Below are 26,445 nucleotides of genomic sequence, written 5' to 3' on the forward strand. Positions count from 1 at the left end.
CACACCCAGGTTAAAGTTGTTTGCCATCTCAACCACAGCCTTGTTACCTCCTCATCTTTGACAAATCCTCTGAAGTCATGAACAAACCTCCTGAATGTCTTCTTCCAGATACCATTCATACACGCCTTGGTGACATCACCCCAAGCCCAAGCAAGGTTCTTGATGCAGCCATAGATGTTCTAATCCTTCCAGAATTGCATCAGTATCCTCCTCAGTTGCAGCAATGGCCTGGACAAAGGTCTTCCTCAGATAGTAAGCCTTATAAGCTGCTTTAACTCCTTGATCCATTGATTGGATCAAAGAGGTAGTGTTTGGGATGAAGATCATCAACAAAAGGAGGATGTCCAGGAACACTGTCAACAATAAGCAAAATCCTGAAGGTTATGTTACACTCCAAACAGCCATTCAGGAGGGCATCTTAGAAAAGCAGCTGGTCATCCATTACTTTTTACTGCTCCTGTAGTACAGTGGCAGTGTGTGATTAAAGGCTCTAGGGTTCTCACTGTGCCAGATCACAAAGGGTTTCAATATGTAGTCTGAAACACTGCCCCTAAGCAAGACTATTATCCTGTCCTTAAAAGCCTTGAAACCTGGTATGATTCCACCTTCTTAGGAAAAAAAGTCCTTTAAGGCGTTTGTTTCCAGAAAAGGAAGGTTTCACATATATTGAATATTTGCTCTGGCAAGTAATTTTCCTCCATAATCAGTATATCTAGAGTTTCCAAAAATTCTTCAGCTGCCTTCACAACAGCACTAAGACTCATCACTTACTTTCGCATTACGTAACGAATAACCATTCTTGAATCATTTAAACTACCCCAGGGCTGGCAGTAAATTCAACATCATAGTCAAGGCCAGCCTTTTCTTTCAACATTGCAAACAAACCTTTTTGTTTTGGCCAAGATCATCATGGTTCTGAGAGGGATATGCTTCTGTGTCTGGTCTTCAATCCAGGTCATTAGAAGTTTCTCCATGTCTGATATAAGCCCTTCTCAAATTTTTGTTGGTCTTGTTGCCTTCAGTGAAGCAGATCCTTAGCTTCCATCACTTTGTTCTTGTCCCTCAAGAACACAGCTATGATGGAATGTGACACACCTAACTGGCGAGCAATAACCATCACTGATTTCCCACCTTTGTAGTCCTTAACCACTTTTTAATTTCATTTCCAGGTCAATCATTCAATGTGGTCTCTTAATGGCAACATTAGCAATGGACTTTGTATGCTTAGGGGCCACGATGAACAAAATAATATGAGATTAAATCAAGCACAAGAGGAAATAACGCAATCAAAAGACATGGTAAACAAGAGATGTATGAGGCTGCTGTCAGCGTAACAGAGCATTCTGTTTTATAGCAAATTTTTTTGTTATAAGTAGAAAGAGTACACGCTAAAATACAATAAAAAGGATAGTAAATACATAAACCAGTAAGATAGTCATTTATTATCAAATATTATGTACTATATGTTAATTGTATTTGCTATACTTTTATATGACTGGCAGAGCAGTAGGTTTGTTTACACCAGCATCACTACAAACACGTGAGTAATGCACTGCACTACAATGTTACCATAGCTACAAGGTCACTGGGTGATAGAAATTTTTTAGCTCCACTATAATCTTATGGAACCACAGTCATATATGCAGTCCATCATTGACCAAAATGTTATTATGTGGCACATGACTATATTCAATAAAAATGAAGTCATTTATCATTTAAAAACATCAATTTTAAAAAGCAGAGATGCTAAATGACTTAAGATATCCAGTTATCACACTGACTTGATATAATTCCTTTCAATAGCAAACAAAGAGATGCTTATATTACTTCTAGTAGGTTTTGAATACACAAAAAAATTCCCAGGGGCATCCGGGTTGAAAGGCTCTGGACATAAATTGTATCTAGATGATCTAGATTAGAGAGGCATTATAGTCAGAATTCTGGCTCCACTACTTATTAGCTGAGTGACATGAATAGAGTTGTTATAAGGAGTAAAGGAATTAATACATGTAGAATGCTTACAATAGTGACTATCATGAAGAAATGCAATATAACTGTTGGTTACCATTGTCATCACTAAAGGGTCCCTTTCAGTTAAAAGTCGGTAATCTTTGATTCATGAGTCCTGTGGGTCTTCTTGTAAATGGTGACTTCAAATGGGACACACACATGTATACACACATCATACAGCTCTTCCAATGAGTTGGTAAGGTAATGTTTTACACAGATATATACAGCCAACAATTCACACATTCTTACCTTTAGCTCAAATGATTCACCATCAATCCCAAACTGTTTCAATAATGGGAGGGCCGTTGCCCTAAGAACATCAACCTGTAGAATTATTTCAGAATTAAAAAAAAGTTTCATTAAACCTTGAGCAGATGGCAAGAAGAAAGAGCCCATGAAGCAGAATGAGGCATAGTAAGAGGTAGATGACGTAGTCTAGTAAAGAGAAAGGATGCTGGCTTACGACTGAGCGTGTGTGGACCAGCTCTGCTCCCAAGACTGCAATTTTATAAGTCACTGGCTCCTCTGAGCCTCTTTCCTCATAGAGACTTGTACCTACCCTAAGAGTCATCATCATGAGCATCACATTTATCATGCAAAAAGTAGCGAAAAACTACCAGGCTCATATAGAAAACAAACTGGGACCTCTGCTCATTCTTTTAGGTATAAACACTATGAAAGAAATATCAGTCTTTTTAATTAATCTTTTCCCAACATGGTTGTTTAATATTTAAAGCTGGTGGCACTCTTAGCTAAAGCAAAACAGCTACCTAAGAATCCTGCTGATGCTCACCACACAGGCAGTTAAAGAGTAGGTGGTTGATTCTATAAGAAAGTGAGGGCAGTAGGGGAATGATAGCCTCAAACTACCTGAAGTGGCACAAACTCCAAACTGCATAGTAACGGCAAGACTGTGCCAAGTATTACTGTCATCTTCTCCAATTCAAAACTCATAGGAGAACTGGGGTCCCTTCTTGTTCATCTGTGGACTTCTCAGAGTATAAGGATGGCATTCGAATCATGTTTATCTAACAAGTCAGTGAATGGTGCCTCAAATGCAACTTGAGAAAGAAAATTACTCCCTTATATGTTCCCAATGGGCATGGTCTCAGACAAGAAAATCCCAACTGCCTGAATTTTCCTTGTCTCTAAGGTCAAGGGCTCAGCCTGTCTGTCTCCAAGTTGCTACCAACTCTAACATGCTAAGATTCAATGGAATGATACTCCAATAAATAAGACTTCAGAGCAGAGAAAAGACCCCAAATATTCTGCTGTCAGAAAATTAACCAGAGGTAGAAATGCTCCACGAAACCTAAATGGACCAGGTGGAACAGAAGCCATTACTAGGAAAACCATTCAAGATTAGCTAATTTCAATTAATTATTAAAGCTAAACATACCCAAATACTTAAAATATGTAATTGGGATTGTCAGAAACAAGAGGAATTCTGTCTATGTTAGTATTAAGTGCAGCTGGGGAGAAGGCCAAGCCAGATTCTGGGGAAAAAAACAGGGATGCAAGGATGTGGGTTACTCTGTCTACAAGACTCCTGGGAACTAAGCAGCCACCAGCTCTCCGGAAGGGGGTGTGGCGGGGGTGTGGCGGGGGTGGGGATGAGAAAACCAAACAACCCTGTGACCTATCCTACCTGTACCTGGAGTCACACAGAATGAGTCAGATTTACTCTGAGGGTTAGCCGGAAGCCCAAGTGTAACTTCAGGCATGGTTCTATCTCCCAAAGCACTCTCCACCTGACATGAAGGGCAGGCAACTTGGTGTAGAGGGACTGAAGGAGTGGATGTGAACTTGACTCCCACTCTGCCTCATACTAACTATGAGACCTGGACACTTTCCCATCCCACCAGGCTTCCTGTTGTGTAAAATGAGGAGCTAGACTAGACATGTTCCACGGTCTCCTCTAACTCTGCTCACTAGTTTTAGCAGAGTGGGGATGGTCTGCAAGTTCTGCTTAAGGGAAACTGAGCAGTCACTCTGTGGTTAGAAAAAGCAAAAGTCTAACCCAAGTGGCACCTCAGAGCAAAAGTGTCGTCATCCTGACAGTTCAGTCACTCAATCAACAGGCAGAAATGTCATCAGATAGATGCCAAATAGAGAGGAAGAAACCTGCTCTCGGTTACCGTGTCTGAAACTGACGAGAACACCTACCTCACAGGGTTTGTACCAGAATAAAACAAATATGGATACATTTTATTTACTATAACAGTGCCCAGCACACAGTTGGCTTTATTGTACCTCTTTTCCTTTTCCAGGACGGCAAAGAAAAAGAAAGGAATCGTCATTCACCATCTGACCAGATTGTTGGCACCAATAAATATCTACTGCAGGCTCTGGTGCCAAATCATTGAGATTCAAATGAGACCTTCTGGAACTTTTCTTCTTGAAATGTCTCCCCATTTTCTATTCTTTTGCCTATGAGGAAAAAATATTCTTACCCATTTATAAGGCTCATCCCATCATTTCTGCTTTCGATCTTCATCCTCTCTGGACTTCTGCAGGAGTTACCCTTATTAAATCCTCCAATGCTTTTTATTTTAATTCCTTCCTTCTCCATTACAGCATCTCTTCAGCCTACAAGCAAGCTCAAGTCTCCTTTCATTAAAAAAAAAAAATTCTAAACCTCATCTTTTCAGGAGTCATCCAATCTAACCTTCTGGAAAGATCTCCTAACCTTCCATAGTTCTCTTTCCAATTCGCTCCTCACTGTAACTGTCTTTACACTCCATTGACACTGTTTTCTCAAAGGTCAATAAAACTTCTCACTGATGAATCTCCCTGCCAAGTGCTAAATAAACTTCTGCTAAGGCAGACTCTCTAGGTCCTCTCTGGTTTCTTAGAACTCAACTTCTACTTGGTTTCTCTGAACACTTCTATCTCCACAGTCGTCGCCAGCTCCTCTTCCCCTACTCACACCTTAAACATTCATTTCCTCTTCTATTCTCAGTCCTTGGGACCATGGGGCAAAAACTCTAATGCCCACAGAGGTCAGAAAGGGAATTTAGGAGGAGGGAGGAGGGAGGCAGATAGGGTAAAAGGGGTCAAATACATGGTAGCAGAAAGAAATCTAACTATGGGAGGTGAACACACAATGTAAGTATATATATATGTCTTACTGTTATAATGTACAGCTGAAACTTACTGGATTTCGTTAACTAATGTCACCATAAAAAATAAATTAATTAGTTAAAAAATAATAAACTAATTAATAAGTTAATAAATAAATAGATAGATGGGGAAAAAAGAAAGGGAATTTAAATGAATGATGAGGTCAACTAAGACCTCCAGCTAACTGGAGGGCTCATGCCTTATCCAAACAAGGCAGCTGCTACTCAGTTCCAATTGGTGCCTGTCGTGGAAGAACAGCCATCCAGTGCTGCCCCATCAACCTACTATAACATAAAATCTGGGGTTTCAAACATGAACATCCAATTCAGATACATACACTACCACACTATGCAGGCCAAAAGAAAAACACCAGAATATTTCAGCCAAAAAGCCACCAGTGTTCAATTTCGGCACTGGTTAATCTCATTCTTCTAGGAATTTAATATCAGTGGGTAAGAAACTGATGGCCTATCACTGAGGCTCCAGACAATAATTTCTAACTGCCCACTGGACAACCTCATGTGGATATCCTGCCAACATACCAGAGAACAGGACCAAAATCAAGCATATCACCCATCATCTAATCACAATTTTCCTCTTCCCTGTGTCCAACTCTGATCACTATCCTTCGAGTCAACCAGGACAGAAATCATGGAGTTATTTATGACCACTTTCTCCTATCCTATCTCCAATTAGTTATCAAGTTATAAAGTCTCCCTCTACACTGTCCTTCATATCTGTCCCTTTCTTTCCCCTTCCATCTCTTTTATGTTCAAACTAACTGAAAATTCATCCTTCTCTCAACCTCCAGAGTTATCTTCCTAAAAACCAGACTGATTCTATGGTTTCCATTCCTCTAGAAAATGTTCTTCAACCCTCAGCAATTTGCTTGTACCTCTATCAGAGCCCATAAATATTCAGCCTTGTAGTGTCCCTAGCTGTGCTCACAGCTATCTTCCCCATGAGGCTGAGTTCCCAAAGGCAGAACTCATCTTATTCACTCTGGTGCATAATAAATGTGGACATCAACTGATGGGGAAACCACACATTAAAGAGATTGCTCAAAATGAAGAAGCCACAGGCTGGAGAAGTTACTCTTTATCCAAGATTAGGTATATATATTTTATCCTGGGTTGGAGACAAGTGCTAACCAAGGTCACTTTAGTCATGCAGCTGTCAAAAGTGAATAGTCCTGCAGCACATGAAATAGATTTTTTAAAAATACTCTGCATAAAAGTTAAGTATTATTTCTGGGGAATTCACCAACTAATCTTTGTCTGTTAATGTGTAAAACTTTTTAAAATATTGCCAGTGATTACAGCTTTTAAGATCACTAGCAATTATAGAAAAAAAGTACAAAACTAGGACACACAGTGCCAAAGTCTCCCATATGCTTCAGGGTCTTTTCCTATTATTCAAGGCACCTTCGCTACCCTCCAATCTAAAAGTGTAGAGGCCTCCTCTCAAGAACACTTTTAACAGAAGGGCCCATTTCCTAGAATCTTCCAGAAAATTCAGGAAAAAAGCAATCCTTTAAAATTAATTTAAAATTCTAAACATTTTTTACAACATTCCTTTACAGCTAAGAATTTCAGATCTTGCACTGTACTCATATTCTAGGAAAAGATTTTATGTACTCGAACTCCCAAGATGGGGAATAAGTCTTTTAATGCCTAAAAACACATTAACCAGGTTTATACCCTAGTAAGTGTCTTGGTAAATATCAGCAGCTTCCACTTTGGAGCCCACTGAACCTCCTAAATGGTCTTCTTTGGTTAGGAAAGTTACACACTTCACATTCTGCCTCAGAAGCCGCTCCTGCATTGTCTGTAGAGGTGAAGGTAAGAGTCCTTGATTAGGACTTCACATCATGCCCTCAGCTGTAAGATACCTTCTCTGGAAAGCAGAGCATCCCAAGGTGGGGATCCTTCCCTCCCTACAACAGGTATAGGGCAGGCCTAGACAGGACTGCTCTAATCTATTTTTTTTCCCTCTCTCTCTCTCACGGGCATGAGTCGAGGACAAAACCCATCCTAGACTGGCACTAAGACAGTTGTGGTGACCACAGTGAAAATTCCACCTTCATATTAAACTATCCTCCCCATACCTGCAGGAAAGTTAGCATACTAAATAAGAAACTATCAAAGCTCACACAAACCTTCCCTACCCTTGTGCCCTTTTTCTAAATCTACAAACTCTTCTCATAAGAAGAAAGTCCTAAAGTTTATAGGTGAAGCCGGAGAAAATCAAGATTATGTTGCACCAATGCCAAGGAGAAATTATTTTATGTCTAAAATTTTGGTCTGCTGCCTTCCAGCCTCAGCTATCACCTTCCAGCCTCAGCTATCACATGACCTTATGAAAGTTCTACTCTCAAACACGGTGGCCAACACAGCCATATTTCATGTCAATCATGATGAGACTACAAGTATCTGTTCTGAAGGTTCTTAGATATGACAGAAAGGCATCTTGATAAACGTTAACAATTGCCACTGGATTTGATGATTACAAGTCTTGGTTCATCTGCCTCCTGGAGTGATTAATCTCTACATCTCAAGGTAAATAACAAACAAATACATCCAACAATAAAACTGTGACTTTATCAAAAACCTGTCCTCAAAAGTTGGGTTGTAACAAGAGGCAAAGCAAAAATCACACCATGGTTTGACCTGACTACTCACCGAAGGGTCAACCTGGTCATTGGTCACTCCTCGAAGAACTATTCTTAATGGGTGCTTCATAAATGGAGCCAGACAAAGAAGACTCTCTAGGTAATAGCCAATGCTGCGAAGGACACTACAATCATGTTCCACGGATCCACCATACAGGAGGCCAGGCTGATAATATAAAGTTGTTCCTTATACAAGAGGAAAGAGAGCAACATTCAGCAGGAAAAAAATTAAAAACAAAACATAAAAACTCAGTGTCACAAAGCAAAGGCAGTGAGTCCCGAGGAGAAAGTCTGACAAGGGCATCCAAGAGAGTTCAAAATGCCATTCCTAACAGCTCATGCTTCACTCCAAAAGCTGACTCATTATTGTCAAGCACCTGTAATAATAATAAACTATGAGTGTAATTTAATAAACAGTAATAAATTAAGCCCCTCCCTAACCCATTTGAATTGCCAAAGTCGTGGCAGAGTACAGAGATTCTAATGACATCTTAGTCTCCCAACAGCACACTCTCAGACCACGCTGATGGGAGGGACCGGGTGGGAGGGTTTACAAATGATGTGCTGAAATCATCACACCAGAAATCAGCTTTTTTTTAGGCCCCTGAAATGAGATTTCCCATATACCACACTCACCAAACAAGATGCCTAGAAAAGGCAAATACTTTACGCTAATTTCATTAATAGTAGCTATTTTCATTTAATAGTAATAAATAGAAATATCTACATTTATTTCACAGCTTTAGTGGAAACTTTTTATTATCTTTATTCACTTTTTCACATATTTATATCATCTGAAAAGTTTCTTACTAGATTTACATATTAGAGGAAAAACAAAGTAAGATACTCTAGATGATTTGGGGAGTATAAATGGGTGAACAAGGTATTTTTACTGCTTAGGTATTTTGCAATGTCTTTTCGCACAATTTATCAATAAATAAATTTAACATTAGAGGAAGGAGATATGTTCACTCACTCAAAAGAAAAGCAGCTCTTGGAAGTTTCACAGAATAAATTTAGATTTTACTATATTAAAACCCAAAATCGCAATAATCACAATTAGAATCATATTCTTCTCACACTTTTAAAAGAGAAATATTCTACATTAGTTATTCTAAATACTATTAATGAGTCGTAAAACCAATCCTTTCGGTTAAAAAGCCAAAAAAAGAAAAAAAAAAAAACAAAACATCCATATAACTACTAAACTCTGCAAATCCATTTATGCCTGCAAATTAACCAAATAAGAAATTGACCAGATCATCAGAATGACGTATTCTACGTGTGTGTGTGTGTGTGTGTGTGTGTGTGTGTGTGTTGGGGGAAGGGGGAGATATGAGATGGAAGCAGAATCATGTCAATGTCTGACTTCCAACCTAACCTACATATGTGACTAGAAAAGAATAGAATTACTTGCCCACTGAATTACCAATATAAACTTTTGAAAAACTCTCCAGCAATTGCAGAGGAAAGCCAAGGAAGACCAAGGGAATCACAGCTTGCAAAGGGCATCTGAATGCTCATGCCTTCCTGTTCTTTGTAAGGTATGGCTGAATGCAGCTACAGATCAAGGTTCATGTGGTGCCAAGCTACTTATGAAGCCAAGCTTGTCTCCTCTCTTAAAAGAGTCAACATATAGGAAAGTGCAGTTTCTTTTGTTGCATATATGTGAAAAGGTTCATAGTTCATGGAGCCTGCCGAAGGATGTCTGCTACGGTCTTTTTTAGATAAAAGAGTTTCTAATAGCAAACAAAAACTTAAAAACAACCTGAATGTTCATCAGTGGAGCAGTTAAATAAATTATCTTACATCCATACAACAGAATACTATATTAGGCCCATTAAAATACTAAGATGGACCTGCTTGGGACAGACAGGTAAAGTATTCCCAGACATCTGTGCTAGTGAAAAAAAGCTGGCTGCAGAACATATGAAGAGCATGCATGACCCTGTTGATGGTCTGAGATACAGAGGTGCCCATGTAAGCAAATACATGTAGAAGAGACAAGGGCACGTACCCCAAGCTGGCTGCACCTGGGGGACGGAATGAAAAAACAAAGTGGTAAAGGGACTTTCACATTTTTTGCATAGACTTGTATAAACTTATTTTAAAAGACAAATTAAAAAAGTAAAATTCAACCCATACAACTACCTCAGAGTTTGTTGTAAGGTTTTATTGTGACGATATAAGTAAATGGACTTTGAAAAGTTGTATATAAATGTTGGTATAAAATATTTTCATTGTTAAAAAAGAGGAGGTGCTTGTTCGTCGATGTGAAAATTTCAGTCTTAAATTGGCAGATTTCACACATATCTCCAAACAATTGAATCACAGACAGGAAACTGGGTTTTTCCATCTGAATAGAATATTTATACCATCAAACAGAGTGAGAAACAGGAATGTTTAAGTAGTACATATGTTGGTGCTTTCAGAAATGAGAAGAAAGGAGCTTACCTGTTTGATTTATTTCAATTCGAGAACCATTTGTTATTTTGTCCAACAGCCTTATGAAGCTGGCTTCAAAATCTGTGGAAAAAAATGGAAAAAAATCTATGGCCTCGTGTTAGGTCACCATTTTCAGAGGCACCTCCCATACATGTACTGCCGTAGAGGGGTAAGTTACTTCCTGCATCACGCCTGGGTTTTTCTCAGGACCTGGGTGGGATCACTGGCTGAGGAACCTGAACCAGTTGAAAAGCACTGACTAGCATATATATGTTTAGTAGAACTGTCAGAAACAATCCAGCTTTCATATTTCACAAAAAATAGCAACTCTACCAGTAATCTAAAGGAATATTAATTTCAACAGCATAAGACCTATTTTTCTGACTTAAGGAGCACATGCCAAATAAGGGAGAAATAACAGAAAATAAGGAAGAGTTTTAAAGTCAAATTCTTACTTATTCCAAAATACCTGAGAGGGCAATTTAAATTGAGGGCCACCCTTCAGTCTTGGAGATAGTAAGAAGTCACTGTCTCTCCCATTCAACAAAGTGTCCGTTCTCCCCTTCTCTACCATTTTACTGATCTAGAGCTGTAGAACCAGTTCATTTATAAAGGTGCTTGAATGTACAGTATTATTACTACCTTTTTTAAATGCATGAGAAAAGACTGGAAGGAAAAACACCAAATGTTAATAAATAGATTTCTCTTCATGGTAGGACTTTATATGAATTTAATTTTCTTGTTTAAATTTTAATGTTCAAATTAGTTTCAATTCCCTTAAATAAACAGATAAAAGCTGGTCATTCTTTAAAAAGGGGGTAGAGAGGGCAGGAACTGATTTTAAATGTGAAATATAGAAGGTGGTAGAGTAAAGACTCAGGAAAGAATGTCCTCTGACCTTGCCCTGAGGTGATCTTACACACACACAACCACACACAAACACACGCAGGCATGCACTTTAGCTTCAACCTCCTACCCATGAACAAGGACAGGAAGAACCAACTCTTCTGCACTGAATGCATTGTGACTGCCTGACACTTTTATGCAGTTCCCACTCCTATAACAAACTAGCAGTGTTTGCAAGCACAGACCCCAGCAGTCACCTGAACCGATCCCAAAAGGTGAGCAGATTAACTAAGCAATTCCCATCCACCTGTTCCATTATTTAACACTGTCCCATAATTCCCATCATTAGTAGATTCTGTAATCTGTACAAAGACCATTGGGCTACAAGTCAGAAAAACTCCATCATGTCCAGAAACAAGTAACAACGGCTAATAATGGTTAATAACAGGTATGTATTAATGCTTACCTTACAGCCATACATTCTCTCATTTAATTCTCAAAACCCCAAGGCAGGAAGTGTCATTCCCATTTTATAGAAGGCTTAAGCTCAAGAATGCCTACTAGCTTGTAACTGGCAAATGACAGAGCCAAGAACTGAGCCCAAGTCCATTCGTCCTCCAAAGTCCAGGCTCTTAAGCACACCACGAAACTAGTTTGCCTAACTCAGTTTAATCCCTCAGAACCAACCTCTTTCTCTCGAAAATCATGGTATTTTTAAGCTGCAAGCAGTGACCTAATGAAGGATCCTACACACAATTTAATGGGTCCTCAATCAACATTTATTTTTAAGGAAATCAGAACAGAATAAATGATATAAGAGTAACTATACATAGTAAAGGTACTGTTCATGAAACTTTAGTTCAGTTTTACATATATTTGTGTGTGTGTTAAGTTGTGGGGTAAGTAGCATAATAAAAGTTTGAAAGGACCTCAACTACAAAACTTAACTAGAAATTACTTCTAGTCTTTTTATATAGAATAATCTATGTTTTAGAAATCAGACATGATCCATACCATAATGCCACTTTATACTTATGTTTACAGAAAACTGCAAGGCACTTGGCACAAAAAAGGAAAACCCTTGATTGGTACAAGCTTTTGAAGTGCTTGAATGAGAGAGGAACACGCGTTTCTGAATAAAGCCCAAAATTAAACTCCATAGCTTTCACAGATGAGGAAAGGGGAAAAAAAGCATGACTTTAAAAATAAAATTCTTTTTTGGTAATCCACAGAGGCTCTTAAGCATGAATACAGTTAAAAAAGACCAGCAGAGAAACACAAGTAGGAAAACAATGGGTACACAGAGACCTCTAGGTAGGACCATACCCTAGTCACAGCTAATAGTGCTTCGGAAGTTGTACTTCAAAGAATCAAATACAGAGCTAGTTCCAGAATCCTGGCAACAGTGAAGATACAGCTCCATCACCTGGTACAAAAAAGATCTCAAGTTCAACCAATGATAGTAAGACTGAAGTTCCCCAAGCTTCATTAAGACAAGATGTATAGGATTCCTTGCCCCTTCACTTCCCGCACATCTTCTCTGTGACTCTTCTTCTTTAAGGCTGTTCCTGGGGGGTATAAAATTTTAGATATCTAAAAATATTAGGGGAAAGTTCCAAAAACAAGCACAATTTTACTACCTTGCTTAGAAATGCACAACTAGGTTATAAAGACAATTAACATGAATGTCATAAAGGTCAGGAAAGTGGTCACCACTAGGGGCATGGAATGGAGCTATAAATGGAAGAGGCCCCATAGGTGCAGGCAGGAAATGTTCTATTTCTTGACCTAGATGGGGTCACACAGGTGTTCGTTTTATAATCCTTTAAGTAGTACTTTTATGTCTTACGCATTTCTTATGTTATTATATTTCACATTTTAAACAACTTTGTACTGTTAGGACTTTTCGTCTCAGGATTCCTTAAATATCATCTCCACTGCCTAATGCTCTCCTTTCCCTATCCTCCCAAAGAAGTGAGTTCATTTCTTTAAAAGGGCCAGTAACTCCTATAAGAGTGTCACAGAAATCAGCCTGACACATTACTCACTAAGAAAAACAAAACCAAGTCTCAAAGAAGAGGAGTAAGAGAAGAAATACAATCTAAAGATCTATACTTTAAAACAAGAAGCAAATCTCAAAAGTTACAGTTTCAACTTAATGGTATTAATAACTTAAGTACTAGTCTGATTAAATTATGGCACACATATATCAGAACACTATGCAGACTTAAAATTAATGAGGTTTTTAAATATATGTGCTAATTCATTGAGAAAATTCAACACAAATCAACTGTCTCTTTCATTTTTAAAAGAAAATAAGATGTGAATTAATAAAATCAGAATTAAACAATAATGTAATAAAAGATTAGAAGCTTTTCTGGTAAGTTATTCTCTATTATTTACTGATATATTTGAAATTAAGATATGTAGCTATGTGAAAATATGATAAATCAAAATAGATAAAACAAAAGATAAAAAAAGATAAACACAAAACAAAGAGAATGAGAAAATTTATCAAGTAATAAACACTTCAAAGAACAGAAAAGAATGTAGAGGTGGCTTCAACTGCAGAACAGTTAAAAGCACCACACACAAAAAAAATAAATTACAAACTAACCTCATTTAATAAGAACAAATGAAAACTCCTGCATAAAATCTTAGAAAAGAGACCGTAACATTTTTTAGCTATCTACTATGATTAAGAAGAGTCCATTCCAGGAATGGGCTTCAGATAAAGGAAAACTACAACATAATTAAATACAAGATTAAATACATACAGAAAAAAAAATCAAATAACAAGTTTAGTTGCTACTGAAAAGGCATCTGATAAAATTCAACATCTACTTTTTCAGTAAAATTCTGTTTTACAAAGTATGAAGAATAAATTTATTCAATGTAATATTGTTTATATACAAAAAACAGAAGCCTTAAAAGTTCAAAATGTCTTTGTGGCTTCATGGTAAGCAAAGATTTCTTTAAAAGGTCACAGAAAGATCTATAAATTGGACTACATTAAAAGTAGCAACTACTGTTCCCAACGACACCATTAAGAGTGTGAAAAGACAAGTCACAGAGTGGAACACAACATTTGCAATACTTGAATAGAGAATGCATAAATTGTGGCATATTAAAAAATGTAATATGACACAGCAATGAAAATCAACAAACTACTAATGCTACAACAGAGATGAATTTCACAAACAATACAGAAATAAAGAAGCCAGATACACACAAAACACATACTCATATAAATTATGGTTAATACTTTAAAAAACTAATCTATGGTGTAGAAAGTCAATTTATTATTTATATTAGAGGTGGGGAAAAATTGTGTGACTGGGAGCAAGCATGAGAGATTATGGGAGGCACTGGTCATGTTTTCTTTTTTGACATGAGTAATGGCTACATGGATATATCCACATAATAATAATTCATCAAGCTTACATTTATGGTTTGTATACTTTTCTTAATGTGTACTATATTTTAATAAAAGACTTTTTAAAAATGAAAAATCAAGTTAAAAAAATAACACCTTTAAAAATAAAAAACAAAGAAACCTAATGATCTCTCCACCATGATACTAGAAATGCCATTTGATACATCTTAAAAAAAAAAAAAAAAGACAGGTTTCAGTATAAGGAAGAAATATCAATTAAAGAAAAAGCTATCTTACCAATTAAGTAAAGGATTTCAAATACTTTCATTTGACCTCACATTCTCATTTTTTTTTAAAGTATAATCTTTGACCCAGCAATTCTATATCTAGACCTTTATCCTGCAGAAATAGAAGGATGCTAAGATATATATACAAAAAATTTTAACTGCTGCTTTATTTATAACAAACATTGAACGTTACTTTTTTTGGTCCCATACCTTCAAGTTTTCCTAGATATTTTGCTTTGCTTACATAAAAACCTGTCAAAGAAATGAAATCAACAAAGGGCAACTTAATTTTCTCATTTATGCTATTTTGACCATCTTTCAAGTTTTAATTAACATCCAAACTCTTCAATTCTAGTTCTTTTATTTACAAACACATTGGGAGGAGATAAGCTCTCTCTAGCCCGAATGCACTACAGCATTTCCTCCACCTCAGAAAATTACTAATGACAGATAAAAACATTATATAAAAGAGTTAATCCACCAGGATAATCTAACAATCCTAAATGTACCAAACAACAAAGCTGCAAGATATATATATGAAGCTAAAACTATTTGAACTGAAAAGAGAAAGACAAATCTACAATTATAATTGGAGAATTCAACACCCCTCTCTCAATAGTCGACAGGAAATCAGCAAGGACAAAGAATTCAACAATGCCATCAACCAACAGGATCTAACCAATAATTATAGAATATTCTAGCCATGAGAGAATACTCATTATTTCCAAGTGCCCATGGAACATATACCAAGATAAACTATATCTCGGACCATTAAAAAAAAAACTCAACAAATTTAAAAGAATTGAAATCGTACAGAGTATGTTCTCTAACCATAATGGAATCAAACTGAAATCAATGACAGATAACAGGAAACTATACCCACACCTGGAAACTAAATAACACACTTATAAATAATCCATAATTCAGAGAGGAAGTCTCAAAAGAAAGAAAAAAAATACACCGAACTGAATGAAAATTTAAAATTACATCAAAATTTGCGGGGCACAGTAAAGCAGTATTGAGAGGAAAGTTTATTGCACTAAATACATACGTTAGAAAAGATAAAGTTTCCAATAATCTAAGCCTCACCTCAAGAACTTAGAAAAAAAGGAAAATTAATCCAAAGCAGTGAAGGAAAGAAATAATAAAAATAGCAGAAATAAAGGAAATTGAAAACAGAAAACAATAGAGAAAAATTAATGTAAGAGTTGGGTCTTTTAAACCTCTAGCAAGACTGACCAATAAAAAAAAAGGGGGTGGAGAGAGGGAAAACACAAATCATCACTACATCAGTATCAGGAATGAAACAGGGGATGTTATCACCCAAATTAATAAGCTCAAAAGAAAAATTACATGCTCACATCCACTGGAGCAGAAGCTCTTGACAAAATATAATAATCATAATATTTTTAAAAAGACCTTTTCAAAAATAAGAATAGAAGAGAATATCCATAACTTGATAATAAAGCATCTAAAAAAATACATACAGCTTAACATTATACTTCGTGGCAAAACACTGAAGGCTTTCCCCCTAAGATAGGAAACATGCAAGGAAGTTTGTTCTCATCACTCTTACTTAAGTTAACGTAGTGCTAAAACTTCTAGCCAGATGAAGAAGAAAGAAATAAAAGGCATAAAGTTCAGGAAAAATGAAGTAACTGTTCCTATTTGCAGATGACATGACTGTCTACAAAGAAAATCCCAATAAATCTATTTAAAAAAACTCACCCAGAACTAATTCAGCAAGGTTGCAGGTTACAAGAAAAACATCCAAAAAATACATTGTATTTCTATATACTAGGAATGAACACACAGAAAACAAAATTTAAAATACCATACTATTTACAATTGCTCAAAAAAGTGAAACATTTTGGTGTAAATCTAACAAACCATGAACCTGACTTGTATGTTGAAAACTACACAATGCAATACAGGAATCAAAGATCTAAATGATTGGAAAGATAAACTATGTTTACGGATTAGAAAACTCAATATAGTAAAGATTGACATACAGGTTTAACACACAGTTCCTATCCAAATCCTAGCAAGATTTTTTTTTTTTAAATAGACAAGATTATTCTAACATTTATATGGAAAGGCAAAGGAACTAGAATAGCTAAAATAACACCAAAAAAAATAACAATAAAGTTGGAGAGATAAGCCTGCTTGATTTCAAGACTTATTATATAGGTTCAGTAATCAAGACTGTGTGGTACCAGCAAAAGGATACACTTATAGATCAGTGGTACAAAATAGAGAACCCAAAAGAGGCCCATGCAAATATACCCAACAGGCTTTTTACAGAGGTGCAAAAGTAATTTAATGGAATTAAGAGTCTTTCAACAAATGGTGCTAGAACAGTTAGACATCCATAGCAAAAAAAATGAACCTCGACCTAAGTTTTAAACCTTCTACAAAAATTAACTTAAGTGTAAAATGTAAAACTATGAAATCTTTAGGAAAAAAAAACCAGAAAACCTTCAGGATCTAGGGCAAGGCTTAGACTTGACACCAAAAGCACAAACAGTACAATAAAAATTTGATTAATTCTATTTCATTAAAATTAAAATCTTTTCCTCTGCAAAAGGCCATGTTAAGAGAATAAAAGACAAGCTATGAAGTGGGATAAAATATTAGCAAACCATATATCTTACTTAAGTTAACGTTACTTTTTGAATGTTAACTTAAGTAAGATATATGGTTTGCTAAGACAAAAGTCTAAAACATGTAAAGAAATCTCAAAATTTAACAGCATAAAACAAACAATCCTACTAAAAAATGGACAAAAGACGTGAAAAGACATTTCACCAAAGAGGTTATATAGATGGCAAATAAGCATATGTTAAGATGTTCAACATCATTAACCATTAGGAATACACCGATTAAGCTATACAACAGCACTACACACCAATAAGAATGGCTAAAATTAAAAATAGTGACAACTCTAAATGCTGGCAAGAATGTAAAGAAATTAAATCACTCATACATTGCTGATGGGAATATAAAGTGGTAAAGTCACACTGGAAAATAGTCTGGCAGTTTCCTAAACATGCAACTGCCATACAACCCAGCAATTGGACTCCTGGACATTTATTCCAGAGAAAGACTATGCCCACATAAAAACCTATACACAAATTTCTATAGCATCCTTATTTATAATAGCCAAAAAAAAAAAAAAAAAAAAAACCAACCTGAAAACAAAACAAATGTCCTTCAACAAGTGAGTGATTAAAAAAACTGTGGTACTTTTATACAATAGAACACTATTCGGCAATAGAAAGGAACAAACTTGATAAAAACAACTTGGATAAACCTGCAGAGAATCATGCTGAGAGAAAGTCAACCACAAAAGGTTACTTACTATATGATTCCATTTATAGAACATTCTTCAAATGAAAAAATTATAGGAATGGAGAACAGATTAGTGGCTATCAAAGGTTAAGGAGTAGGTGGGAAAGGAGGAAAGTGAGTGTGGCTATCAAAGGGCAACTTGAGGAATCCTTGTGATGACGGAAAAGCTCAGTATCCTCACTCTTATCAATGTCAATATTCTGGTTATAATATTGTTACTGTAGTTTTTCCAGATGTTACCACTGGGGAAACTGGGTAAAGTGCAGAGAGATCTCACTGTATTACACAACTGCATGTGAATCTACAATGATCTCAAAATAAAAAATTTAGTTTAAAAAAAACAGTGCATAGTTCCATCTGGAATAGCATTTTACAGCTTCCAAGCAATAGCACATTTGAAAATAGACCATTAAAATTCTTGGCATTTGTCTTTAAAAGATGAGCATCTTGTTTGAGGCAGCTAAAAATCATCACATGAGAGCAAACTTGAACAGTCAAGAGGCACAAGAGGGCAGGTTCCTAGCAACAAGACAATATTCAAACTAAAACTTATTCACACAGATTCAGCCTTCCCCAAATCCAGGTATCTATTAACAACTCTGAGTCCAAGACCATACTGAAATAAAATATAGGTACACCTTTGTGGAATAACAACAAATATATTTGATGTGTGTCCTCGTTCTTGGCACAGAGCTCCTAAATTCCTTGCAAGTTCCAGAGTGATGGGAGTGTCTTTTAAGTTATCCCTAAGGAGCCTCTTTTAAACACACTTGAGTTTATGCTGATGAGGTGGCATAAGGTGGGGCCCCTAAATAGCTTCAGAATGGGGCATAGGGCCAGTTACTAGAAAGAACATCCACTGACTTGGGATTGGGGGGGTGTCGAACCTAGAGATTAAGCCCTATAAAAACTCTTGAACAAGGAGAGAACTTTCGGGTTGGTGCAGGAATCCACATTCTGGGAAGGTGGCACACCCACTTCCACGAGGAAAGAATCTCCTGCTTCAAGACCTTTTGGGACCTGGCCCTATATATACCTCTTCATCTGTCAGTTCATCAGCATTCCTTATTATATCCTTTATAATAAACTGGTAAACGTAAGTAAATGTTCCCCTGAGCTTTGTGAGCCATTCTAGCAAATTATCAGACCCAAGGAAGGGATTGTGGAAACCTCCAATTTCTAACTGGCTAGTTAGAAGTACAAGTGACCCAGACTTGCAATCGAGACTTGTGATGGGTATCTGAAGTGGGGGGTCAGTCTTGTGAGACTGAGCTTTTAACCTGTGAGATCTGATGCTATTGCCACACAGATAGTATAAGAGTTGAGCTAAATTTTTAAGACACCCAGTTGGTATCTGCTGAGAATTAGAGTTGCTTGATGTGAGGGGGACCACTTATCTGGTGACAGAAGTATTGAGAGTAGAGGAGAAAAAGTTTTCCCTTACAATCATCCTTTTAGAAGATCCAATTTATGAACAGCCAGGTTAATCATGAAAACAATGCATCTGTTTAATCGAAAGATGTTCTACCTTTCAAAGAACCTCTATGCAACATGTTTCCTCAGCACATTTTAACGGATTCTTTTGATTAAAACTCCACTTTCCTCTCCTTTTTCAGAATCTCATCTGTTTAAGCCAAATGAAGCACTTCCACAGGACCAAAACACTTCTCTCTCTAATTTCACAGCGAAAGATAGTGAGGCTTAGGCATGTGACCTGCTTAGGAACTGGGGTAGGAGCAGTCCCCTGTCCTAGCTACTACACCAATGCTCTTGCCCAAGTCCATCATTTCTATATTCTCACTTTAAACAACTACCATTTCTGGTGGAATTTTTTCGATTTGGACCTCATCTTACCCAGAAAATGTTAACTCAACTGAACTCGGCAAGGCATAGCCCTTATGAAATCCAGAGGCAGAGGCATTTTGGACAGCTGCTTTATAATATGAAGAACACCCGTCTACGGCCATGCCACCCTGAACAAGCCCGGTTCCATCTGATCTCGGAAGCTAAGCAGGGTCGGGCCTGGTTAGTACTTGGATGGGAGATCACCTAGGAAGACCAGGTGCTGTAGGCGTAAAAAATAAAAAATAAGGGATTGTAAGCTGACAAGGTCCTTGCCATCTGTAAAGTCAACCAAGGGTTGCCTTGCCTAAAATAAATAAATAAATATAATACGAAGAACACCCGAATCCATCAGACAGAAGAGAGAACAGGCCCTCCAGACTGGACCTGGCTGTGCTCTCTTTACAGCTCTGACACTCAGTGGATATTCAACTTCACCATCTATCTTACCTAACTATGTCTTGGCTTTTTTTACCTTCAGTTAAACAGCAACCGAAAATTATTTCCCACTCACTGATAGGAGTCTAATGAGACAACATAATTTTTCATGTTCCTCAAGAGTGAAGCACAATTACACATGTGGCTATATAATTAATAAAAACCATTCCAGGATCATCTTTCTTTTGGGTTCAAATTCTTCTCATTATTTATAATCCCTCCGCACTACATGGAGACAGTTTTATTTAAGAGGTTAACTGATCTGCCTGAAATCACAGAGTTTGAGCTGTGCCTAATCCCCTTCTGAATGAATCCTTATGTAGTTTTCTTGGGACTATATACTACTATTCTCAACCTCAGGGAAATGGAAAAAAGAAAAGGCTTAATAATTAAGACCAGGAGGCCAGAATTTTTCAACATCAGCACTATCGATATTTTGGACAGAATAGTTCTTTGTGTGGGGAGCTGTCCGGTGCATTTCAAGATGTTCAGGGGCACCCCTGGGGTCTACCTACTAGATGCCAGGAGCAGCCTTCCAGTTGTGACAACAACTGGCGGGCACCATTCATTGTACCTTGGTACTGGCCCCACTTTACAGATCAAAAAACTGAGGCTCAGAAATGTGAAAGAATTTGCCCAAGGTCCAAGAGCTAATAGCAAAAGCAGAACCAGGACTCAAAACCAAGATCTAAATCTAAGGCCAAGCTCTTAACCACCAAGCTACTACAACCATAACAAATTAAGGATTTTACCTCAACGTAATAATAGAAAAACCTCTTTAACCCAAAAGCTGTTTCTTTCACCATCAATGATTCTTACAGCTACCATCTCAATCCTATCTGTCCAGATCAGAAGCAGATGCAGAAAGCCTTCCTTTATAACCACCAGGGAAGTCTCTGTTCTAATTCCAATGAGTCCCTTTACAACATTCAGCTCTCCCTACTTCAAGGTACTTGAGCTACTTGGTCAAGCTCTACCTTAGAAAGCTGGAGTGGGGCCACCAGCTTCTGATATTTATACCCCCACAAAGCCTTGCACATACTGGGAATCAAAAAACCTTTTCTGAATGACTGCTCCTGAGGCAGAAGTCCTCTATACCACCCCCACCCTTCAAAGCCCATACCAGCAGACACTTTTGAGAGATGTAATTCTTGCACCCAAAGGAAGATTTTATTGGAAATGCTCTGAGTTTTTTCCAACTCTCGGAATCTGAGTTCAGGAAGAGTCAGAAAGGGAAAGATGACTGGTAACACAGCCTTTTGGTTATCTCTTCAATCAAGTTCACAAAGACTCGCTTGACTATGACTATATAATTGTTTATGTCAGAAGCTACATGTATTTATGTATACATACTTACGTGTATACATACACATATACATATCCATGTATATGCAGTCATCCCTTGGCGTCTAGGGGGGATTCGTTCCAGGACCATGCAGATAAAATCCATGGAAAGTTCACATGCCTTATATAGTGTAGAATCTGCATATAGGATCCAGCAGGGTATGCCTACACATCACTTCATTCTCATGGATTCAGCATAGTGCTTGATGAGTGGCAAATTTAAGTTTTGCTCTGAAACTTTATGGGATTTTTTTTTCCCCTTGAACATATTCGATCCACAGTTGGTTGAAGCCGCAGATGCGAAAAACGTGGATACAGAGGTCTGACTGTATATACTTATATTTCAGTTCTCTAAGAAATTAAGCAAATATCCACATGATTTCTTAGGCCTTGAAGCCAGCACAAGGATATCTAAATTAGGGGCCTCTTTTTCTCCCTAGTATATTAATAAGTTAAGGCAAATAATGCTATATATAGTGCACCTCAAAAAATATTAGCATATCTGCCAACTAGTACTACCTCCTCCAGTTATCAGAGTCCAGTATCCTCTCAGAAAAATGTCAAGAGGCCACACTCTGTTCATGTGTATGGCAGTGAGGAGATGCTAACAAATAGTGGAGAGGGGAGACAGGAAAGCATCCTTTGGAATATTAAACAGTTTAGAGGCCATCTGTCAAGAGACAAACACTACATTTTATCCTATGGGCATCACATTCCCATTAGAAATCCCAAGTCTCCAGCTAAAGTACTTCTATTCCTCTAAAAAATAAAATAATAATAAAAAAAAGGTATGAAGTAGAAGCATGTCTTCTTACCATAGCCAGCTAGAGAAGAATTCTCTAGGGTAATGTGCAGGTGTAATGGAGAACTGGCTGGACTACCATAGAGTAGGACTATCATGCAATTGCTTTGCCAAAGGGCAAGACTCAAAATAAGAGCAAGAGAGAATCAGGTGAAGAGCCTCTGAAATAAACCAAGCTAGTGGTCTCTCTTTAACTTCTTCAGTGTTCTTGAACAATACAGCAAGGGCAATGATCATGTACCAACACAAACCTTTCCTACTGTCACCAGGTTCCTCTCTATGGAATGGAGATCTGGTTCTTTCCTTCCTAACCTTTTATCTCCATCAATGACATGGCATTTTCCTTTTACATGCAACCAACCCCCATTCAAGAGAGGGAGAAATGTAACTGTCCAGAAAATGCATTCAGGCAAATGACAAAATGGGCTGGCCACCTATCACAAGAGCCAGGGCAAAATTAAACACATCGACCCCAAAATCTTCCAAGACCAATCACACATCATCTTCTTCAATCTGCAGACAGGTTTTTTTTCTTTTTTTCTTTAACTGAGTCTCCCAATTTAGGATAACCAGATAGAAACTTTTAAATGCATGTGTCTTATTCCAGAGGACCAGTTGAAAATCAGAGCCATCTAATCGATATATTTACATGGGGCCTACCTTTAATCTATCTTTGTAGGGTAAAAAGGGAGCTTGGAAGCCTGTATGTAGTTCGGCGCTTGTCACCAACACTTGACTCACGTCAAGGCAATTAGACCCATGACTGTTAAAAATTTATCTCAAAGCTCTTGTCCAGTGCACATCAATTACAGTCACGGTTGAAAACACAGAATTTTAAAATTCTTTATTCCACACCCAAGGGGAGGTGTGAGGGCAGCCGAGAAATCATGGAGACAGGGATAGCAGGTGTCCAAGGGGGCAGCTGCTTCTAAGATCTGTTTTGGGACAGGGCACGGAACTAACCAAGGGTACTCTTCTCTCCAAATCTCCCCCCATCTTTACATCTGCCCATTCACAACATTTCAGTCGAACAAACTGTTTCTTTTTTGAGAGGTTTACGGCGAGCGCGAAAGGGATTAAAGAAGACAAGCGAGGGGCGAAGCCTGGGATTTGCTGCAACACGTAATACAGGAAAACGTGTAGCTGTTTACTATCAGCGCCCGGGAGACGCCGAGCGCAGCGCTCAGCCGAGCTCACCCCTCCCGGCCCGACCCCGCCTCCCCCACCACCTCAGGCTCACTCCGGCGCGGGGGCGACGCCGCATCAGCCCTCCCCAACACGCCCGCGAGACCCGGAGGCTCCCCGCACGCCGGCCCCCAGGGCATCTGCACGGTCTCCCCGCGACACCCGCGTGCTGTCCGTCCCGAATCACCTCGGAGGCCTGGGTTGTCGTCTCTGGCCCGAATCTTTCGGATTTTGACGGGGCGCCCGCTCAAAGTCGACAGGACCAGACGCTGGCGCAAGAAGTTGCAGCCCACGTAGCTGAGCGAGTGAGCCTGAGTCGCCATGTGCGCGCCCTACGCAAGGCGCGGGCGGCTGGGGTGAAGGGACTTCTGATCCGCGCGGGGGTCGCGACTCAGGCAGCTGCGGCGACAGCGGCAGTGGCGACCCGGGTTCCTTCCCGCAGCTTCGCAGCCCCGGCGCGTCCACGTGGTTTGGAACAGGAAGACGGAGAAACGAGACACCGGGTCAGAGGGGAGCGGGGCGGAGCCGGTGACCGCCTCCCCCAGCTCCCCCTTCCTGCCACTCCGCCCGGCTGAGGGCGTCCGAGTACCAGCCCACGCAGCTATTGGCCTTCGCAGGATCAGGGCGGTGCCCATGCCGCGCCACCATTGGCCCACTGAGGCTGGGCGGTGCCTGGGCTGCGTTGCCATTGGCCCGCGCTGGAGTTGGGTGGTGCCCGGGCCCCGGCAACAGCTCGCCGCGGGAGGATCCCGGAGGGGCCTGTGAGCTGTAAGCTGGGAGCTCGAGTTCAGGGTCAGGTTCTGCGGGGTCTCTCCCAGAGTAGAAGCAAGGGGAGGCGACCTAAGGGGACGGGCCTCGTACTTAGCCTCACTACTGACGTCAGCCACTGGGATATGAATGGTATTACCCTATGCCCCTTTTTTCTTAATAGAGGAGAAAATATGATTGGCCCGCTTACCCTGTTGCAGATACCCTTCTTGAGTGTTATGGCGCGAACAATTCTAAGACCTACGGAGCCAATTGAGATTAATTATGAGCCTTTATTAGCCGGCCAGCGACTGACTCTCTACCACGCAGGGTTAGAGGAGATCAGCCCCGAACTTCTAGAGGAGGCAGCTTATAAAGCCTCCTACTACATCCTTTAATAAGCAGATTACAAGAAGCAGAAGTTAGCCATTAATATTTTGTACAAAGATAAATGTATCTGGGGAAATTCTCAGATCAAGGCCTAATAGATAGTTTTATCATCTTCACCTTGGAATGTTGCGCTTCTCCTGGGGCTGGCGCCTGGAGATATCGCCTCCCCGAAACTGGAGAATTTCTACTTTTACATTCCCCACTGGTTTTTGAAGGGAAATCAAATCATTGATTCTCCGACTTGGAGTGGTTGGTAGTTTGTTCTGAGAACCATGAGTTTTACTGCCCGTACCCGCTTTTTGACATAGGCAGTTAACCAATTATAATTAAACCCGCGAGAGTCTTATCTTGAGAGGGTCTCCTGTTGGGCGGACATGCCATCTCTCAGTCTCTGGTGGTGGTTGAGCAGCCTTGATGCGGGTGTGATGAATCTAATGGTGTCTCCCAGCAACTTTGCGGTGGGAGTGGTGAGGATGACAGGAAAGGGTCCGTCCCAGCAGGGCTCAAAGGTGGCTGGCTGTATCTTCTTTACCCAAATCCAGTCACCAGGAGAGTGGCTATGAGGTTTAAGTGACTGTCTAGGGCTTTCCCGGGTGGCGGAGACTAAGTGTTGAATCTCTTTTCTTGCCAAGTGTAATGCCTGTAAGAACTTAAGTAGTGAGAATTCGTGAATTTTAGTCGCCTTTTCTACCCCTATCTTGGGTAGGAGAGGTGGCAGTCTCCCAAACGTGATTTCATATGGGGTGAGGCCTCGGAGGTAAGGGGTACATCTCACCCTAAAAAGGGCAAAGGGGAGGAGGCTCACCCAGTTCTTGCCAGTTTCAAGTTTAAACTTGGTTAAAGTTTCTTTTAATGTCCTGTTTATTCTTTCTCCCTGGCCTGAACTCTGAGGTCTATATATACAGTGTAGTTTCCAATTAATACCTAACATTTTGGCTAAGGTTTGACTTGTTTTGGCGATGAATGCCGGGCCATTGTCGGACCCCAGTGTTAACGGCAAGCCAAATTGGGGTACTATTTCTGATACTAATTTCTTAGTTACTACCTGAGCAGTTTCTCTCTTAGTTGCGAAAACTTCAGTCCACCCTGAGTAGGTGTCGATGAACCGAGTAGATACTTAAATATAAAAGTTCCAAGACTTATTTCTATAAAGTCTAATTCCTAATGTTCTCTTGGAGCTTGGCCCCTGAGTCTCGATCTAATTTGTACTTCAACAGGAGGCCCAGGGTTAACTTGGGCGCAAATATATCTTGTTGTTACCTCTTTGGCAGTTTTGTGTAGCCCTGGGTTATAATAGTCTCTTTTCAAAAGTTCAATTAACTTTGTCCCTCCTAGGTGAGTGCTCTGATGGACTAGTGAGACTAGTTCCTGACCCAGGGCACCAGGTACTAGGGTGCGTCCATCTGGGAGGTGGATCCACCCAGTGGGTCCTTTTACTTCCTTTAGCTTACTGCATAATTCAAGTTCCCCCGGGGTATAGACGGGTGAGTCTGAAAGCATTCTGGGGGGCAGAACTGGAAGAATGTCAATAGGCCCCACTGGTTTTCAGGCGGCTTCCTTTGCAATTCGGTCGGCAAAGGCATTGCCC

The 26,445-nt window shown here is 39.1% G+C and overlaps 1 protein-coding gene, 1 long non-coding RNA gene and 1 other non-coding gene across 3 annotated transcripts in view; 2 read left to right on the forward strand and 1 right to left on the reverse strand.

Moving 5' to 3' along the window:
- RCL1 (RNA terminal phosphate cyclase like 1) overlaps positions 1-24,216 on the reverse strand; it is a 51,930-nt gene extending 27,714 nt beyond the window's left edge. The window contains exons 1-4 of the mRNA XM_011376653.2: positions 23,908-24,216; positions 10,259-10,330; positions 7,815-7,990; positions 2,260-2,334 (exon numbers count right to left, since the gene is read on the reverse strand). Of these exons, the coding sequence (XP_011374955.1) occupies positions 2,260-2,334; positions 7,815-7,990; positions 10,259-10,330; positions 23,908-24,043 (459 nt within the window). The 5' untranslated portion in view covers positions 24,044-24,216. The remainder of the gene's footprint in view (positions 1-2,259; positions 2,335-7,814; positions 7,991-10,258; positions 10,331-23,907) is intronic.
- LOC111730126 lies at positions 20,065-20,183 on the forward strand. The gene has a single exon (XR_002776562.1). It is a non-coding gene; the product is annotated as a 5S ribosomal RNA (ribosomal RNA).
- A 136-nt stretch (positions 24,217-24,352) lies between the features above and the next one.
- Positions 24,353-26,445, forward strand: part of LOC111730097 — a 2,594-nt gene continuing 501 nt past the window's right edge. Inside the window, exon 1 of the long non-coding RNA XR_002776556.1 lies at positions 24,353-24,620. This is a non-coding gene — a long non-coding RNA (uncharacterized LOC111730097). The remainder of the gene's footprint in view (positions 24,621-26,445) is intronic.

Source organism: Pteropus vampyrus, unplaced genomic scaffold, assembly GCF_000151845.1.
Source record: "Pteropus vampyrus isolate Shadow unplaced genomic scaffold, Pvam_2.0 Scaffold301, whole genome shotgun sequence".
Taxonomy (NCBI): Eukaryota; Metazoa; Chordata; class Mammalia; order Chiroptera; family Pteropodidae; genus Pteropus; species Pteropus vampyrus.